The sequence below is a fragment of the Neophocaena asiaeorientalis genome, unplaced genomic scaffold, assembly GCF_003031525.2.
Source record: "Neophocaena asiaeorientalis asiaeorientalis breed wild unplaced genomic scaffold, Neophocaena_asiaeorientalis_V1.1 scaffold177, whole genome shotgun sequence".
Lineage (NCBI taxonomy): Eukaryota > Metazoa > Chordata > Mammalia > Artiodactyla > Phocoenidae > Neophocaena > Neophocaena asiaeorientalis.
Genome location: NW_020172779.1, coordinates 3,334,641 through 3,354,536, shown reverse-complemented (window position 1 = coordinate 3,354,536; position 19,896 = coordinate 3,334,641). Strand labels below are relative to the sequence as shown.

At 41.2% G+C, this 19,896-nt stretch overlaps 1 protein-coding gene across 1 annotated transcript in view; it reads left to right on the top strand.

Moving 5' to 3' along the window:
- EXT1 (exostosin glycosyltransferase 1) overlaps positions 1-19,896 on the top strand; it is a 286,578-nt gene that overhangs the window by 244,024 nt on the left and 22,658 nt on the right. Inside the window, exons 2-5 of the mRNA XM_024741297.1 lie at positions 249-342; positions 1,858-1,965; positions 7,421-7,540; positions 17,895-18,027. Of these exons, the coding sequence (XP_024597065.1) occupies positions 249-342; positions 1,858-1,965; positions 7,421-7,540; positions 17,895-18,027 (455 nt within the window). The remainder of the gene's footprint in view (positions 1-248; positions 343-1,857; positions 1,966-7,420; positions 7,541-17,894; positions 18,028-19,896) is intronic.

Here is a 19,896-nt window from a genome sequence, read left to right as displayed (position 1 = left end):
GTTTGCAAAAGGCCCTAATTGCTTTGTCCAGTGTGATGGTTCACATTTCTTCTCCTTCATGCAACAACCCTGCCCACCTCCTTCCCTGGAAAAGTGAGGCTTGCCTGTATATCGCCCGAGTTGCTCTGGGTAATTTCTGGTAGGTGTGCACCCACCCCAGGTGTGTTGATTCACCCCTCCCCCGACCCTCTCCCCTGCCCCATTCCTAACGCGTCTTTATTTGCTGATGGCTCTTCCTCTTTTTCTAGGTATGATTATCGGGAAATGCTGCACAATGCCACTTTCTGTCTGGTTCCTCGTGGTCGCAGGCTTGGGTCTTTCAGGTTCCTGGAGGCTCTGCAGGTAAGAGACCCTGATCCTCCCCAGAATAGGGCTGAGGACTCAACATCAGACTGGGGCGGAGTTTAACCGTAGCACTTCTCCTGGGGTCTAAGCCGAACGTGTGGTTTGCCTTAAACACCTGAAATCTGTTTTCCCAAGAAAATCTGCAACATTTTTATGAGTTGGGGTGGGGGGGCGGACGGAGGGAGGATTTACTCCCTGCCTTTGGACATGAGGAGATCCGATGGGACTCTCAAGGGAGGGTGGGTTCTTCAGAGACGTGTTTACAAACAGAGGGCAGATCTGCTTGCCCACCAGGCAGCCGACCTGGGCTCCACGGAGACTCAGCCCTCCTCCTGGAAGCCAGTCTCAAGAGCAATGAAAATGGCTGATGGGTGGTGTTTCCCAAAAGCAAAATCGTCAGTTCTGTCCCCATCTCAGTCGTCACTCAGTTCCTCTAAATGCTGAGTCTGATACCCTGCAAGGTAGAGGCACACACTCAGCCCAGCTCCTCCCAGGCTCTGAAGTTCAGAGGTCCTGGAGCTGCTGGGTCTCTGCTATTAATCTTCACTTTGCAGAAATGCCTTCACCTGCTGAGACAGTTCTCCACACTTCCCACCTGGAAGTTGCAACCAGCCTTGCTTGTTGGCTAGAAAGCACGCCCTCCACCTCTCTCAGCTCCTGGACCCCTTGCTACCGTGTCCTTTCTTCCTCTGTGCTCTGCCCCGGCTGAATCTGTGCTTTTGTCGCAGTGCTTCTTAATTGCCGTCATTCTGTCGTGTCCTCTGACAGGAGAGCTTCCTTCTCTTGAAAGTCTTTTCTGGCATGTTCTATGAACCATACCATTCCTGACATTCCCCTAGCCTCTTGGGATGTTGCATGGAGCCAATTGTTCTCTGCTTTGGATTCTGAGTTATTTGCAACCAGAATTTTGTCATTAGCGTGGTGTTTCTTGGCTCTTAGGTCCCTGTGTGGGTAATAAATTGGTACGACAGTGGTTGGGATCCCTCCACACTGAAGGGAACAAAGTTCAGATGTTTACATGGCTAGGGAAAGGTGAGCACCCTGTAACAGTTTAGTCCACAAAACGCTTTATCAGGAATGCTGAACTGTTCTTTGTTGCTCAGGACATTGGGGTGAACCACTTTGCAAGTGGGCTATGGCAGTTACACTGACAAGGCTGTTCATGTTCAAGGTGGGTTTTACGCTAGGATTTTATTGGTGAATGATTTTGTTACGTCAGTAAACCTTCTTCAGCGGAGGCCAGTTGCCTGCATAGAGGTAAGGTCAGCCAAACCATGTACAAGAATAGAAATGGGGTTTTCGCATTCTAGGGCAAGACTTGCAAATAGCAAAATCTCAGCTGGATACAGACAAACTTCATGTGACTTGATAATTCATAAAAGCCCACTTTTCTTCTGACCTCAGCAGTCCAGGATTCATGCCAGTAATTGAATTTGTACCCATTTCACCTCTGATTGGAAGGGTTCCTGCTGCCATATTCCTCACACTCACGAAGTCGCCTTCTTTGCACAGGCCGCCTGTGTCCCTGTGATGCTCAGCAATGGATGGGAGTTGCCATTCTCTGAAGTGATTAATTGGAACCAAGCTGCCGTCATAGGTGATGAGAGATTGTTATTACAGGTAAGGAAGGGGTGGTGGTGGCCTTCAACAGATCAGTGGATTATTGTTGCCCCCGTCCAGACTTTCAAAGAAGATGAATCCAAAAGATCAGCTCTGTAAAAGAAATTTTCTCAGGAGAAAATTGCCTGTGTTATGGTGAATATGAAGTCATTTAACATGACATCGTTCACTTCCCAACACACAATCTGCTCAGGTCCAGGGAATATATTCAGAGAAGGAGAAGTTGCAGTTAGACCACACTGAACTTTGATACTGAGAAGAGGTGTGTATCTACCCCCCTCAATATTCAGAATGTTTAGAAACTATACCAGAGAGTTTTTGTACCATCCTGTTGCCACTTTGTACTCCTTTCCCAATTCTGTATCTGCCTTCAGATTAATTTTCAGAAAGAGAGAGGTCTCTAGGGCTGATTCTTATAATTAGTGTTATCATTGCTCAAATGATCTAGTCTGGGTACGTGAGTGAATGTTATCTTTAAGATGTATATTTAAAAGAGCAGCCTCAAATGCAAATGTATGTTTTTTTTAAATGTATTTTTGGCCATTTAGATTTTTTTCCATTTAATTTTATTGTTGTAAGAACATGTAATATGAAATCTACTCGTTTAACAAATTTTGACGTGTACTCATTATGGTTGAGTGTAGGTACAATGTGCTACAGCAGGTCTCTAAAGCTTATTCAGCTTGCTTAACTGAAGCTTTATGCCCACACTAGTAATTCCTCACTTCCCATCCCCCAACCCCTGGTCACCACCCATTCTACTCTTTAATTCTATGAATTTGATTATTTTAGATATCTCTTATAAGTGGACTCATGAATTATTTGTCTTTCTGTGACTGGTTTATTTCACTTAGTGTAGTGTCCTCAAGGTTCATCCATGTTGTCTTCTATTGCAGAATTAAGACTTACTAATTATTAAAATGTCCGTATTACCCAACGTGATCCACAGATTCAAGGCAATTTCTGCCAAAATCCTAATGGCATTTGTTTTTTACAGAAATAGAAAAACAGCTCTAAAATCCATATGGAGCCAGAAGAGACCCCAAATAGCCAAATCAATCTTGAGGAAAAAGAACAAAACCAAGGAATTATAGTCCCTAATTTCAAAATATATTATAAAGCTCCAGTCATCAAAACAGTATGGTGCTGGCATAAAGACAGATATATAGACTAATGGACCAGAATACAGAGCTAAGAAATAAATCCACACATATACATCAACCAATCTTCCACAAGGATGCCTAATAAAAGTTTAAACTTCTCAAGAGCTGCCTGGGAAGGGGGATATGATACTCACAGAAAAATCCTGGGGCAGGAATACTTAGTCACTGAGAATTTCTAAAGACCCTTTGCGCAATAATGTTTTAGCTTCAACATAAATTGCCATACTCCTTTCTCTAAAATGATGGAATATTTTAATGCTTTTATTTCATGGCATTGTACTTTATCTTGAACTACCACAAATATTTGTAAAATGATATTTTTTAATGTCCTTTTTTTGATATTCAGGAAATTCAGTTTCTAACTGTATCATTAATTCTACTTCTGTGCTGCTGGCCAGTCTGCTAACTGGCTGGTGAAATAACTCAGTACTCTCCCTAAAGTAACAGTGGAATATCTGTAACCAAGAGGGCCATGAATTAGGCAAGCCAAGCTGAACGCAGCTCCTAAAACATGCCTTGTGTCTGCTACTCAGATCTGTGATTTCCAAGGCCCCTGGGACCTCAGAAGCAAGAGGAGGACACGTGATCTAGTATAGTTCTCCCCACACAGAGATGGTGTGTGCCTAAAACATTCACTCATGACAGGCCAAACAAAAGTGATAGATGTGGTTCTTTTCCACATTGCCTTTTTCCTTCCTCCTGTGATTTTTTTTTTTTTTTTTTTTGCGGTACGTGGGCCTCTCACTGTTGTAGCCTCTCCCATTGCGGAGCACAGGCTCCAGACGCACAGGCTCAGCGGCCATGGCTTATGGGCCTAGCCTCTCCGCGGCATGTGGGATCTTCCCGGACCGGGGCACGAACCCGTGTCCCCTGCATCGGCAGGCGGACTCTCAACCACTGCGCCACCAGGGAAGCCCTCTCTTACGATTTTTAATAAATAATGCATGCTCATTAAAGGAAATTTAGGAAAGAAAGGGAATAAAAAATACCAGCCATAATTTCTCCATTTATGTACCAGTGCTCCAGTGAATTTGATGTGACTAAGTTGGGAGTTTGTCTTTGAGAATGGAGCATGTTCCAGGATACTGAATTGTGGTTGTCTGGTCTCTACCATTTCAGCAGAGTTGACTCCCCAGAAGCATTTCACCTTCTGAGGCAACATTTTGGCCTGATGCTGGGGATTTCGTTTTTCATTCTGCACCTACTCAAACTTGCTGGCATTTTCCTCTCTCATATGCAGTCTGTCTTTGCACAGCTGCCTCCATATTGAATGATGACTGCACTGTCATTGACAATGGTTTTAAAGAACTGGCACCCAGCCCAAATGTCTGCCCTGGGAAATGTTTTTATTATGTTACCATTTTTCATTTCCTGTTTTAGAACAGCTCAGGTGTTTTTATTTGCATATATTCTTGTTGTCATGTCACCAAGAGAGCTTACTGTTGCTTTCCTATATCTATCTTGGTAGATTCCATTAGTCCCGTTACCACGCATGACCTTTTATTAAGACTTCACTGAGTTCTGCAACTTTGAACAATCCGGCCAAATTGGAATTAATTTATCATTTTCCCATACCTGTCTCTCGGGACAAGCAGATTAAGAACCAGTAGCCAAATGCCATTAAAATTTGGAACTCTGTCTTTTTAATCATTGGAATTATCTTCCAGAGCACTTTGAAGAATGCTGTCAGACACTTGTATCATATGCACAAATGGGTAGGATATATTTCACTTGACATAGTAACATCAAGATGTGGCTAATAGAAGAGAGGGGCTGTATTGGTAGGCTCATCTGTGTATCCCTTTCTGCCTTCATAACCACAGCCTACTCAGTTTTCTGGAGAGCACATAGTGCTGATAGCTTTTGACACTTTTCTAATGGACTGGCTCCTCATGCTCATAATGAAACAGTCTACCTGTATGACTCTTAGAAAATCCCACTGACATTCAGAAGAGGGCATGATTATGAAAATTGAGGAGGGTAATTTTTTTCTAGTCTTTCTCGGGCAATCTGAGTAATTTTCTCCATAAATAAAAATAAATGTTCTTTGGCTTATGAAGCATCCATGATCTGAATGGTTTCTCTACCTTCTTCAAGGATATTTTATTTCCACTTGACCTTGAGCTCTGGTTTCAGGCTAATGTTTCTCCTTTACCTGTTGCCTCCATATGCTGCTTCAGTGTTGGGAATCCAGATACACACTTTGGGGCTGCAGATTTAGTATTTGCTTCTGGACATTGCCAAAGCAAGTGAACTTGTCCTTATGTAGATACTGTGAAGCAGTTCTATGGCTTCCCGTAAGTGTGGTCTTGAATCAAACGGTATGCTCCAGGGCTTCCCTGGTGGAGCAGTGGTTGAGAGTCCGCCTGCTGATGCAGGGGACGCGGGTTCGTGCCCTGGTCCAAGAAGATCCCACATGCCGCGGAGCAGCTGGGCCCGTGAGCCATGGCCGCTGAGCCTGCGCGTCCGGAGCCTGTGCTCCGCAACAGGAGAGGCCACAACAGTGAGAGGCCTGTGTGCCGCAAAAAAAAAAGAAAAAAAAAAAAATATGCTACTTCCTTCGCCACCACTGGAAATTCAGATGTAGTCTTAGTCACAATGCCATGGGTAACTTTCTTACTAAAGCAGCTAGCGGAGCATTCCTGCTTCAGTCCAGGCTCCCATGCCTGTCTGATTAATTACACATTAGGGAGGCAAGCATGCAGAAAGAGGTGAGCACAAAAGGACAGTTGCTAATCACAAGGAATCTCCCCTAAGTATAGACTCCATAAATAAAATAGCCTTTGGGCTATAGGTGAAGATAGGGAGCAAACCAAGGAGACTCACCAGACACCCAGGAAGTACATTTCAGAGCTCCAGACCCAAGCAAGTTCACATGCAGACATTAAGGAATTGGTCTGTCTTTGAATATCATCACCCTTAAGTCAATAATAATAGTAGTGGTAATAATTGCTTTGTTAATAAAGCTTCCCATGTGCTAGGCATTGTGCGAAGCACTTATGTGATCTTCATAACAGCCTCAGGATGTTAGTACTATATCCCCATTTTATAAGTGAAGAAATGAAATCTTGGAGAGATCATGTAACTTGTCCAGGGAAGCAGGGCTGGTAAATGGCAGAGCCAAGACTCCCACTGTGGTCTAACTCCCATGTTCCTGTGCTTAACCACTGAGTTATACTGCTAGTGAAAATAATGATATCCCTTTGGTGGCTTCAGATGGCCACGTTCAATTCCACTTCTATTTATTGAATAACTACAACAGGCATACCTCGCTTATCTTAGGCTTCGTAGATGCTTTTTTTTATATATATATAACAGATTGAAGGTTTGTGTCAACCCTGTGTTGTCAGATGATGGTTAGTGGGGTTTTTTTAGTAATAAGTATTTTTAATTAAGGTAGTTACCTTGTGCTTTTAGACATTAGGCTATCGCACACTTAATAGACTGTAGTGTAACATAACTTTTATATGCACTGGGAAACCACACAAGTTTTGTGTGACTCACTTTATTGCGATATTTGTTTTATTGTGTTGGTCTAGAGCTGAACACACAGTGTCTCTGAGGTGTACCTACACATAAAAGCCACTCTCCTAGCTATAAAATGTGTAGCAGGATGGACAGAGCATAGATCCCCCCTTAAAAATTGTGCAGCCTGGTAGAGAGCAGTGATGGTTAAACATGTATGACAGATTGTGTTAGTTTGGTGTAAGTGCTGCAGCCACAAAGAGAAGCCTGGGGAGCAGAAAGCTCTCAGGGAGAGGTAGGAGATACATGCACATAGAAATGACTACCCCAGCTGCATATTAAATGGAGAGACTCAGAGACATTCCCTAAAAAGCCTTTTCGTAGATCATTTGTAGTCCCTGGCGTGGTGCGCCTTAGAAGTGCTTGGCGGATGATGTCTCTCAGCCTTGCTGCAAGGCTGTAGCTCCTTCTCTGTAGTACTTGGTTGTCCATGGGCAGGATCAAGGATGTGTGGGAATCTGAGGAGAAAAAACAGCAAAGACTACTGTAGGAACACCCTAAGCAACTGATAAGCTGCTACCAAACCTTAGAAGCGAGCTCCAACTCTCGTGCATTTAAGGTCCTTAAAGCTGATTCCCAGTAAGTGCTGTTTGTAGCCGACACCTCTGAAGGGCCTTTCAATTTAGGGGTTGGTGATTTTTAGTAGATCTGTGTGCTAGAAGCTGAAGGCTATGAAGAATAAAGCCTAACCCAAGTGGGTTATTTTGATCAAATGGCATCTTATTGTTATCCGGTTATAGTTATTATGTGTTCACTTTGTGTTACAGATTCCTTCTACAATCAGGTCTATTCATCAGGATAAAATCCTAGCACTTAGACAGCAGACACAATTCTTGTGGGAGGCTTATTTTTCTTCAGTTGAGAAGATTGTATTAACTACACTAGAGGTAAGTGAGACCACTTGGTTCTTGGTCTGGAATAATGGTCCTTTATGTTTCCCTCAGCCTTCTCTTTTGCTATTAGTGATGTGTAATTGGTCAAATGGGGCGAAACCGAACCTTCTGTACTTGAATGTGTCAGTTAACCCCTTTTTACCTGCTCTGCCGTGCCCAAGCAAAGACCTCCATTCTTGACAAACTCCAATGAGGAAAGCTGACATAGGAGAAATTACACTCCTTGACACAGAGATGGGCTCTGTCTTACAGCATTTCAGAGACAGGTAGCTAATGACTGTCCTCCTGTCATTCACACTCAAGGGCATCCTTTGAAAGCATATTTCTGGAGCCCACTTAGGAAACAGATAGTGACCAAGTAGGGGAAAATCTTCTCCCATTCTAAAAATATGAATAGTTTACTGGGTACTGTAGTCCAATGGCATTAGGATACAGCCAAATTTATTCTCAAAACATATGCAACCCAGCTAGCATCATTGCTGCAAGGATGTGTTAAGAAGAAAATCAGGATTACACCCATCTGGTACAGAAAGTGTTAAACTTTATGAGATCAGAAACTATTCTAGACAGATGGGTGCCCATCTTCGAGTTGCCTTTTTTAAGGCAGGAGGAAAAAAGGAAAGGGAAGCATGGAGATGATTAAAACCTTTGGAAGTAGAGCAGATAGTGATGGCCTGAGGCTACACCAAAGTAGCACAAAGAGCTGAGAAAAGATTTCTGGATCTGCACACTCATGAATTACAGGAAGGAGAGCAGAGGTCCTCAGGTGACGCACAGCATCAAGGTGATTCTGAGGTGTCCACCACGAGAAGTAGGGGCATTTGTGGCCTCACTTTTGAAATATTTTCTTTGGAAAAGTTATTACTGCTCCAAAAGCTTATGTAATTGGGAGTATACACTATGCTAAGTCTGAAAAATACCAAGAAAACTGAAGTCATTCTCTTTTGTGCCGTTGCTGTTGTCTTGCCATCCTGGGTACCAGAGCCAACTCTGGTCATACCCCAGGCACACTGTGGGGCTTACCTACCCTGAGCCTAGCCTGGGCCTCCTGCTTTTGCGGGGCCAGGCTCTATCCCAGTGTCCTCTTGTAAATGGGTTGTGTCGTTTTCATCCTGGAACTAAGTGAAAAGGGCTATTTAGGACCCAGGTTTCCCCATGAAAGGGGATAGGGTAGAATGCCTTCCAAGGGCTTCCTTATTACAAGCAAATTTCTCTTATTCCTCCAGAAGCACTCACCTCAATGAAAATTGATTGGGTTTTTACTTCTGTACATAGCAGCAGATTTGAATATGTAATAAATTCGAACCTTTTCTTTGATCCTGTCTTCCGTCTAAGACCCTTCCTAGGCCCTTCTTAAGGAAAGTTGAATGTCACTTGTTTTGGGTTTTGTTTGTTTGCTTTTTGGAAATGCACTCACCTCAATGAAAATTGATTGGGTTTTTACTTCTGTACATAGCAGCAGATTTGAATATGTAATAAATTCGAACCTTTTCTTTGATCCTGTCTTCCGTCTAAGACCCTTCCTAGGCCCTTCTTAAGGAAAGTTGAATGTCACTTGTTTTGGGTTTTGTTTGTTTATTTGTTTGCTTTTTGGAATGAGTGCTTTTTATCAAAGAAGTGCATATTCCTTTTAGAAAATCATAGAAAATACTTATAGCACAAAAATAAAATAATCTACCCATACAAATCACCATTGACATATATACACACACATAAACATATTCATGTTTTTCTATGCAAATGCATAAATATGTTGTCACTTTTAATTTAAAGAGGAGTCTTTCTATACTTAGTTTATAACCTGTTTTTTCTGCTTAATAATTATTCCTAGTATCTCATTAGATTTTTCTACAGTTATTTTAGTGGCTATATAATATTCCATTCATGATGTCACTTAATTCCGTTAATTAATCCCCAGTTTGAGGCTATTAAAATTGTTTCTGGTTTTCAATTATTATATACATCATTGAAGCTAATAGCCTCAGTGCCAAATTGTTGTGCAGACTCAAGATTACTTCCTTAGGATAAATTCCTTGAATTCAAAGTCCTGGCTCAAACAATATGCCAAATGCTGAGATTTCGAATATGAACTGTCAGTTTTCCTGCAATAGAATTCAACTAATTTATATTCCCTCCAGCTTATATGAGAGAACCTATTTTAATTATATTATTTTTTTCACTTTCACCATATTGGACATTATATCCTTAAAAATGATAAGTCATTATTTTCTTAAGATCTTAGTAAGAATGAATATTTCTTGTATGTTTCTTGGTCAGGCAGCTCACAAAGAAAGAAATAGAAATGGCCACAATGTTGTCCCACTTTTCTCATTAATTTTTAAGAGCTCATTAGATTTAAAAAGATTAACCTTTGATTCTTTTGTAGCAAATATTTCTCCCCAATTTGTGGTATGCTTTCTGTTTTGTTTATCATGGGGCAATCTTTTCATCTCCAGCTTTTCCATTTGCTACTGTTTAGAAAGGACTTTTTGACCCATAATTTTATTTATGTGCAACACACGTACACATTAGTATTTTCTAGTACTTTCATGGTTAATTTTTTACATTTAACTATTTAATCCAATTTACTTTTATATATGGTCTGTGTTGAAAAAGCTAAACTTTTTTTTTTTTTTGACAAATTTTTCTGCAGTTGCTCCAATACATTTCCTTTTTTTTTTTTTGCCATACCACACAGCTTATGGGATCTTAGTTCCCGGACCAGGGATTGAATCCAGGCCCTCGGCAGTGAGAGCACAGGGTCCTAACCACTGGACTGCCAGGGAATTCCCCTGATACATTTCTTAAGTTATTCTTTCCTCAGTGTTTTCACATGTCACTTTTATGCATCTTTGGCTATACATCCAGACCACATGTTTTCATTTTTTCACCCTATATTCCATCCCTTAGTGAACCTCTATTTATTTAACCAATCTGCTCTTGTTGACTATTAATGTTGTTTCTAATTATTTCTTTTTTAGAGATAGAGATACCTTTATCCAACCATGCCCTTCTACATGTATCTTAGACTATGTCTTTATTTCTTTAGATGGGGTCCTTGAAATGAGATTACTCAACCCAAGAGTCCAGGCATGACTAAGACTCATGATAGGTATTCCCAAATTACTCTTCAAAGAGGTTGAATCAATCTAGATTCTCACAGGCCATCTGGGGGACACCCTCTCTTACTGTATCCTTGTCAGCCTTCAGAATCATAATTAAAACACACACACAGCTTTGTTAATTCACCAGATGAAAGATGGTATCTCATTAATTACATTTCTTTTGAGTATGGTTTATTGCATAGCTCTGGTCTCTTGCCTATTACGTTAGCAGAACTCAATTATCTTATAATAACTGTTGGATGTGTTATAGTCACCAGCGTAGGATCTTAAGTCAAGCTGTTTTCATCTCTGTGACTGGAAAGCCGCCTTCGCCTTCTGTTTGAGCCATGCATGTACATGTCTCTCTCTATTTTTTTTTTTAATTTTTGAATTTTATTTTATTTATTTTTTTATACAACAGGTTCTTATTAGTTAACCACTGTATACATATTAGTGTATATATGTCAATCCCACTCTCACAATTTATCCCACCACACCCCTCCGCCACTTTCCCACCTTGGTGTCCATACGTTTGTTCTCTACATCTGTGTCTCTATTTCTGCCCTGCAAACTGGTTCATCTGTACCACTTTTCTAGGTTCCACATATATGCGTTAATATACGATATTTGTTTTTCTCTTTCTGACTTACTTCACTCTGTATGACAGTCTCTAGATCCATCCACGTCTCTATAAATGACCCAATTTCGTTCCTTTTTATGGCTGAGTAATATTCTATTGTATATATGTACCACATCTTCTTTATCCATTCGTCTGTCAGTGGACATTTAAGTTGCTTCCATGACCTGGCTATTGTGAATAGGGCTGCAATGAACATTGGGGTGCATGTGTCTTTTTGAATTATGGTTTTCTCTGGGTATATGCCCAGGAGTGGGATTGCTGGGTCATATGGTAATTCTATTTTTAGTTTTTTAAGGAACCTCCATACTGTTCTCCATAGTGGGTGTATCAATTTACATTCCCACCATCACTGCAGGAGGGTTCCCTTTTCTGCACACCCCCTCCAGCATTTGTTGTTTCTAGATTTTCTGATGATGCATATTCTAATTGGTGTGAGATGATACCTCATTGTAGTTTTGATTTGCATTTCTCTAATAATGAGTGATGTTGAGTAGCTTTTCATGTGCTTCTTGGCCATCTGCATGTCTTCTTTGGAGAAATGTCTATTTAGGTCTCCAGCCCATTTATGATTGGGTTGTTTGTTTTTTTTTAATATTCAGCCTTATGTGTCCCTAGGTCTGAAGTGGGTCTCTTGTAGACAGCATATATATGGGTCTTGTTTTTGTATCCATTCAGTATGTGTCTTTTGGTTAGGGCATTTAATCTATTTGCATTCAAGATTATTATCGATATGTATGTTCCTATTACCATTTTCTTAATTGTTTTGGGTTTGTTTTTGTGGGTCTTCTTCTCTTGTGTTTCCCACGTAGAGAAGTGTCTTTAGCATTTGTTGTAAAGCTGGTTTAGTGGTGCTGAATTCTCTTAGCTTTTGCTTGTCTGAAAAGCTTTTAAGTTCTCTGTCGAGTCTGAATGAGATCCTTGCTGGGTAGAGTAATCTTGGTTGTAGTTTCTTCCCCTTCATCACTTTAAGTATATCCTGCCACTCCCTTCTGGCCTGCCGAGTTTCTGCTGAAAAATCAGCTGATAACCTTATGGGGATTCCTTTGTATGTTATTTTTTGTTTTTCCCTTGCTGCTTTTAATATTTTTTCTTTAAATTTAATTTTTGTTAGTTTGATTAATATGTGTCTTGGTGTATTTTTCCTAGGGTTATCCTGTATGGGACTCTCTGTGCTTCCTGGACTTGGGTGACTATTTCCTTTCCCATGTTAGGGAAGTTTTTGACTATAATCTCTTCAAATATTTTCTCAGACCCTTTCTTTTTCTCTTCTTCTGGGGCCCCTATAATTTGAAAGTTGGTGCTTTTAGCATTGTCCCAGATGTCTCTGAGATTTTCTTCAATTCTTTTCATTCTTTTTTCTTTATTCTGGTCCTTGGCAGTTATTTCCACCATTTTATCTTCCAGCTCACTTACTTGTTCTGCCGCAGTTATTCTGTTATTGTTTCCTTCTAGTGTATTTTTCATTTCAGTTATGGTGTTGTTCATCTCTGTTTGTTTGTTCTTTAGTTCTTCTATATCTTTGTTAAACATTTCTTGTATTTTCTCAATCCATGCCTCCATTCTATTTCCGAGATCCTTATCATCTTTACTATCATTACTCTGGAGTCTTTTTCAGGTAGATTGCCTATTTCCTCTTCATTTATTTGGTCTTGTAGGTTTTTACCTTGCTCCTTCATCTGTGACATAATTTTTTGCCCTCCCTCTCTCTCTCTTTATTTTTTGAGTGGGATTGTGTTCCTGTCTTATTGGTTGTTTGGCCTGTGGATTCCAACACTGGAGTTTGTAGGCTATTGGGTAGAGCTGGGTCTTGGTGCTGAGATGAGGACCTCTGTGAGACCTCAGTCCGATGAATACTCCCTGGGGTCTGAGGTTCTCTGTTAGTCCAGTGGTTCGGACTCAGAGCTCCCACCGCAGGAGCTTCGGCCCAATCCCCTTCTTGTGAACCAAAAAAAAAAAAAAAAGAGAGAGAACATAACAAAGTAAAAAATAAGATTAGACTAGGAAACTAACAGATATGTTAGAAAGAATATGAAAATAAAAATATAGGTGAATCAACAACCGGCAGGTACAGCAGTACCATAATAGTGAAAAAGAAGAGGAGGGGGAAAAAAAGTCGGGGGAGGCCTTGGCTGTGCAGGGTGGGGCCTAAGCAAGGGTGAGGTTTGGGCAGTGGGCGGGGCCAATGCTCAGGACCCACAGGGCTGGAAAAGGCCCTGGGGCCTGTGGGAAGTCGGGCTTAGGCTGAAGGAACAGAAGGGACCCAGCTATGCCCCCCACCCTGGTCTCAGAGGATGGGGGACCTCACCTGGGAGCCCAGCAGGCTTCCTGGGCTTGAGTGGTTGGGGCAAATGCCCTCCTCTCCTCTCCTGCTCCTCCGGTCCCAGAGAGCCCCTCCGGCCTACCTCTCCTGATCTCCCCTGGCCTCCCTCCTATGCCCCCAGGACCAATGTGGCTGGATGGAGGGGGGAACTTGGAGGGCAGGGGACCAGCCTGGGAGCTCAGCAGGCTCCCCAGGCCCGAGTGGGCAGGGCAAACGCCCTCCTATGCCCCCAAGGACCCATGCGGCCTGGAGCACAGTTGTTTTTAGAAAACTCTAACCATGTACTTCATTCAAATTTATTGCAACTGACAAAAACTCCTCATATAGTTCCAAAATTGGATTTTAACAATTTGACCTCTCAACTGAATTGCATGAGAGATACCATCCAGTTTCCCTTTTTAATCCAGAGCTTAGATTACCCCAGGATCCAATGTAAACAGAAAAGCAGAGAAAAATACCAAAAAATGCCATCCACATACCCAGATAAACAGCCAATATGTTCATAAGAACGATTTAACTATCACAAATCAAAAATTCCTACTTGAGATAATATGTCCTTCAGTTCCTGCTGGAGTGCCTATGGTCAGGGTAATGCAGCATTACCCTTGGACAACGTACATTTGAAGATCCCTTGCTTTGGGGATGCTCTACCCGGAAACTCTTTCTTCCTTACGTGCTGTATTCTGAGTAACGGGAAGGGCATTACTTGCTCTTTGGTGATTATGAGCCTTAGAGCTGTAGGTAGTGCTTAGATACCGTTGGAAACAGGACACCTCATCTTTCTTTCCAACGCCAGGGTCAAGTTGTTAGTACATTCAACCGTGCTGCACTCTCTCCTGCTTGGGATTTGCCTAGTATTTCTAGTCTGCTTGAAACTTCCTAATTCTGCACCTTGGAATTAAGGGGCTCTTTAGTAAGAGCTAGGCTCTTTGGGGCTCATTATTGGGTGCAAATTGAGAAGTAATGATAGAGACAATGATCAAATACTGCAAAGACAGTGTTCTTGGATTCCATTATTTGTCGGAATACTGCACAACAGTAACCTGGCACTAAGGATTGAACCTTAGGAGCTCGGTGAGAATCAGGCTGAGGAAAAGAACATGGCATGCGATGGTAATGACATACGAAAACAGCTCACAGTAGCTTGGAAACACAATTGTAAGTGCTGTTTTATGAAGGGTTCTCTGTTTCTCTCTTCACTTGTCTAACCATATGCACATTCAGACCATAGTATTATTGATGCCGTTGTGTAAGGAAAGTCTAAAATCAGTGAGAGAATAGAAATAGGAGATTTTGCTTTGGTTTGGAATGAGGTGGCATATGGTGGCACTGCGTGTATTAGGCAACATTGTATTAGTCAAAAGACAGAGTCAGGGCTTCCCTGGTGGCGCAGTGGTTGAGAGTCCGCCTGCCGATGCAGGGGACACGGGTTCATGCCCCGATCCGGGAGGATCCCACATGCCGTGGAGCGGCTGGGCCCGTGAGCCATGGCCGCTGAGCCTGCACGTCCGGAGCCTGTGCTCCGCAGCGGGAGAGGCCACAACAGTGAGAGGCCCGCGTACTGCAAAAAAAAAAAAAAAAGAGACAGAGTCAAGGCCACCTAGAATGACTGGAACCTATAATCAATTGTCCATTATTTTAAAAATAGATGGCACATAAAAATGAAAAATAAGGAGCCTGTCATTCTTCCCTTTGAATTCATGTTAATAAGAAATATCATCCTTATTGAGGGTGCCATTTGGGGCTGTAAGGAAAAAACTTTTGTGTAAACTTTTTGTGCCTGTGTTTGCGTGTATGTATGTGTTGATTTTCTTTATAGTGTCCAACGTTTCAATATGGTGTCTTCATTCACAGCGTTTGAGAGTGAGTACTAAGGGCCCTGAAAGGCTCCTAGGAGCTGTCCATTGTAGCAATAGGGAGAATTGGACATTAGGAGAGGGACAAAATGACCTTTCTGTTTGGTGAAATGAGATCCATACTCTGTCAGTCTTTTGGTAAGGCAGGTTGATATCAACATTTCAGAAAGACATTTGGTAATACGTATGAACAGCCTTTAAAGTGTTCATACCCTTTGACAAAATCCTAAAGCATCAGTCCTAAACGTGGAAAGTTTTAACTTATAAATATGTTCATTGCTTTGCATGTAAATAATTGCACTATTGTTGGACATTTAGGATAAGTAAACCATGAATGCTATGAATAATATGGAAAGATCTATAATATATAATATCTGTGATAGTATAGCTGTGTAAAAATAGAAATGGAAAAATCCATGCCTAGAAAATGAACACAGGAATGAGATTTCTAAAAAAAATCAAGTCTTAAGTATGAAGATTTAGGCAACTTTTCCTAACAGATTCTGAAACGTTGTTATAATTAATGTGATAATTTACTGCTTGTTACATATGAGGATAGTAAGTCATAAAGGTGGCAAATTGCTTGACCTGAGTTAAATTCCACATTTGCTATTGCTCTTATACCTTTGCTGATATCACCCTGTTTGAAGAGAATATAAAATGCTTTTTGAAACTTCCGAGGAATACTATAACTTATATCCTTGACTTCAAAAAGATGACAATGTTGTGATACTGAATCAAAAAGAGTCAGTGACATTGAGAATCACACCACCCAGAGACCCAAAGTGAATAGGGACCCAATTTGTGACATCTCTGACTTCCATGTCACTTGTATGTAAGTCGGATTTATGACACCATCCATTGTCAATGTTTTCTGTGTCTTGATATCCAAACTTATTTAAGCAGCCACATGCTAGAAGGGACATGAATTTGGAAAGCAAAAAAAGGGAGGTTCTAAATGGAAACCTATAAAGGAAAATAAGTAGACAGTAGAATTGGAAGGTACAAATAATTAAAAACTGGAATAAATGGTGTACAAAGTGAAGTTGCTAGCCATGTAAAAACCCTGCACAACCATGACGATTTTCTTACAATTAATGCCTAGACAATAGCATTTTAACACATCTCTGTTGAACCACAAAGCACAAACATTAACGCTTGAGCAGGGTTCCTAAAATCTTCCCCAAATTAGAAACCTCTGCCAATCCATATAAAATGAGCAGTTTTGATCTGGGGAAAAGAGAAAATGCAGAAATCATTGAACAGAGATATTTGAGTTCTTCTAAATTTCCTCCTTGCTTCCTTCTCTCTCATTAAGAAATATAAACACAATCAGGTTTGCAAAGATAAATGCAGCTGATTTTATTACTTGTGTAGTCACCATGTGGGATGAGATGAGGGTGGTAATAACCTTAGCAAATAATACAACTCCATTTAAAATGGTCTGTACTTAAAATCACATTGCATTAAATGGGGACCTGGAAAATGATGATTTAGGTCTTAAATCTCTAAAGATATATGCCAGGCTTTTTTTTTTTTTAAAGTACAAAAAAACTGCTGAAAACATGAAATTCTGTATCAAGTTAATTATTTGCCAACTCATATCTTAATGAGTGGATGGTATAATTACAAGAGTTTGAAAGTCCACTGTAAAGTGGACTAATCGCATTCATCTGACAAATGATTCGGGATGGGAGAATGTTTGACTCTAAATGTAGAATTTAATGATCTGCAAGGTCTTCAAGTCCAAAGAAACTAATGAACTAGCTTGGCTATCATCATTCTCCATATGCCATGGTTCTTGTCCTGTTATGTAGGATGTTTTGAGCAATTGTTAAGTCACTACTTTTTGAGATGAAAAGTAGAAAAACTTCAGCTAACTAGTACCCCAAAGTCCTATACTTGAATTTGAAAGGACAATGAGATATGTCAAGCAAATAAATCTGCCTCCTGAATTAAAGGAACAGGTCAAAACCTCAGCTGCTTCGGGATTCCATATGCTCCCAGCTCAGTCTCTATATGGACATCGCTGTGCCCTGAGAACAGATCTTCCTGTTGTGGATCTGGAAGCACTGCTAGATCTCAGCCATCAGGGAAACTCTTCTACACACTCTAATTTGACATGGGTGTGGACTTATTATTATAGAAAGACAAGATAGAATTTATGGTGAAACTGCAGTTTAATTAGGAAATTGGATTGGCCATTATTCATCTCTCTCTCTCTCTCTCTCTCTCTCTCTGTCTGTCTCTCTCACTCTTTTCCATTGCTCTGTCACTCTGTGTCAGAGAATCAGTGAAGAATCAGGTTGGGGGTGGGGGAGGAGACTCACTACTTTGAGTGCCATCAGCCCTCAAATTTTGATTGACTGTGTTCCTCGTCTGATACCGTCAGTCTCCTCTCACCATGTGCCATGTTTTCATTTTCTAGATTATTCAGGACAGAATATTCAAGCACATATCCCGTAACAGTTTAATATGGAACAAACATCCTGGAGGATTGTTCGTCCTACCACAGTATTCATCTTATCTGGGAGATTTCCCTTACTACTATGCTAATTTAGGTAAGTGAGTGCCTTCCAGGGAGTTATTCTGGTGTACCTGCCAGGTGTCATTCAGAACTAAAGTCCCTTGATTTTTCGATTCCACTGCGGTGTCTTTGCAACATCCTGTGTTGGAGACTGCTTTCTAGAGCCCTGTCCTAAACGGTGTATCAAGGTCAAGAATTATAAATTCTTGACCAGCAGAGCATTGCAAAGTGAGAAACTCCTTTCTTACCTGAGCCGCTGTACTTTACATTTAGCAGAGTCATTTCTTTTTGAGAAATAGGCTTCCCAAATTACAGATCATTTTGAACATGACAATGGGTTCACTATAATTTTAAGTCTCATCTTATATAAAATGGAGTTAGGAGAGCTCTCCCTACTTTTTGTTTTTCTCCACAATCCCAACTTCTCTGTCTCAGACCAAAGAAAATCCAAACTAATAAACGGAAAGGAAAAAGATTTAAGAATATATGATAGGGGAGAAACTTATTCACTTCATTCAACGTTTATTGTGCTCATCTTCTTTGCCATGTTAATGCAATGCTAGGTGGTAGAAATAAAAAGTCAAAGGAGATAGATACAAGCTCTGTTCTCAAGCAGCTTTTAGTCTAGTCATAACGGGGAGAAGGGAACCGGCAGAGGGACGAAGCTTTACAAAAGGCTGTAACCGCCATAGACGTATACGTCTTTGGAGCCCCGTTCGCTCTAGTGTTAGTAACATCTTGGACACTTCTCCTCATTCATAGTTCCAAATTTGAGAAACCCTGGGATAATAAAGCATCTTTCAAGTCGATATGGCAAAAAGACTCCAGATTCTTGTGTGGAGTTAGCAGAGTTAGCACATTAGAAGTATGTAATTGATGCTTCTTAAACTGTTAGAGGAAAGTCTTAAAGCACTGACTTGTCCTCACTGTTAAAAAAGGGAACCCCCTCCATCATATTTATTCTTCTTACTTGGCAAAGCCTTGAATGTGTATCTAGATAGTGGGAAAGCTAGCTTCTTTCTAACATGCAATTAAAGTACTAGTCGGATGGTATAATTTGCCCTGCAAAACGTTCGTATAATCCTTTGAGATATATATAGTCTGATTCTTGCCTTTATCCAGTCACTACCAAAGCTTAAGTTGAATGTCCCTGCACTGTCTTGTTCATATTTGAACTACTAAAATGTGAAATTAGTGGCTCTAAACTAATGAAGTTTTAGGAGCCTTTTTTTTTTTTTTTGTGGTACGCGGGCCTCTCACTGTTGTGGCGTCTCCCGTTGCGGAGCACAGGCTCTGGACGCGCAGGCTCAGCGGCCATGGCTCACGGGCCCAGCCGCTCCGCGGCATGTGGGATCTTCCCGGACCGGGGCACGAACCCACATCCCCTGCATCGGCAGGCGGACTCCCAACCACTGCGCCACCAGGGAAGCCCTTAAGGAGCCTTTTTAACCTGTCTCCAATTTCTTAGTGGGTTCTCATGGAAAAACTCATTTTGCGGGAGAAGCCATCTCACTGCTTTCTCTTTGGTGGAAGTTGTTATTTTGTACATTTATAGTACCTTTCCACCTCGGGCCTTAGAGCGCACAGTTGGCAGAGGTCTGGACCACATACTTTTCCTCTCAGCTGTGTCACTGGTACACAAAGAAGAGATTCTTGGGAGTAGAGCAGCTTCTACTCTGAAATAGTGATGATGGTGATTATGATAGCGGTAAGCTCATGCTGAGTACTTGCTGTCTGCAGGTCCTGTTCTAAGTGCTCTGTATGCATTAACTCATTTAATTTAATTCTCATAACAACTCCGTAACTTTGATACTGTGGCTATCAGCCCCATTTCACAGCTGTGGAAGCACAGAGGGTTAAGTAATTTTTCCAAGATCCCACCACCACTCTGGTGGAACTGAGC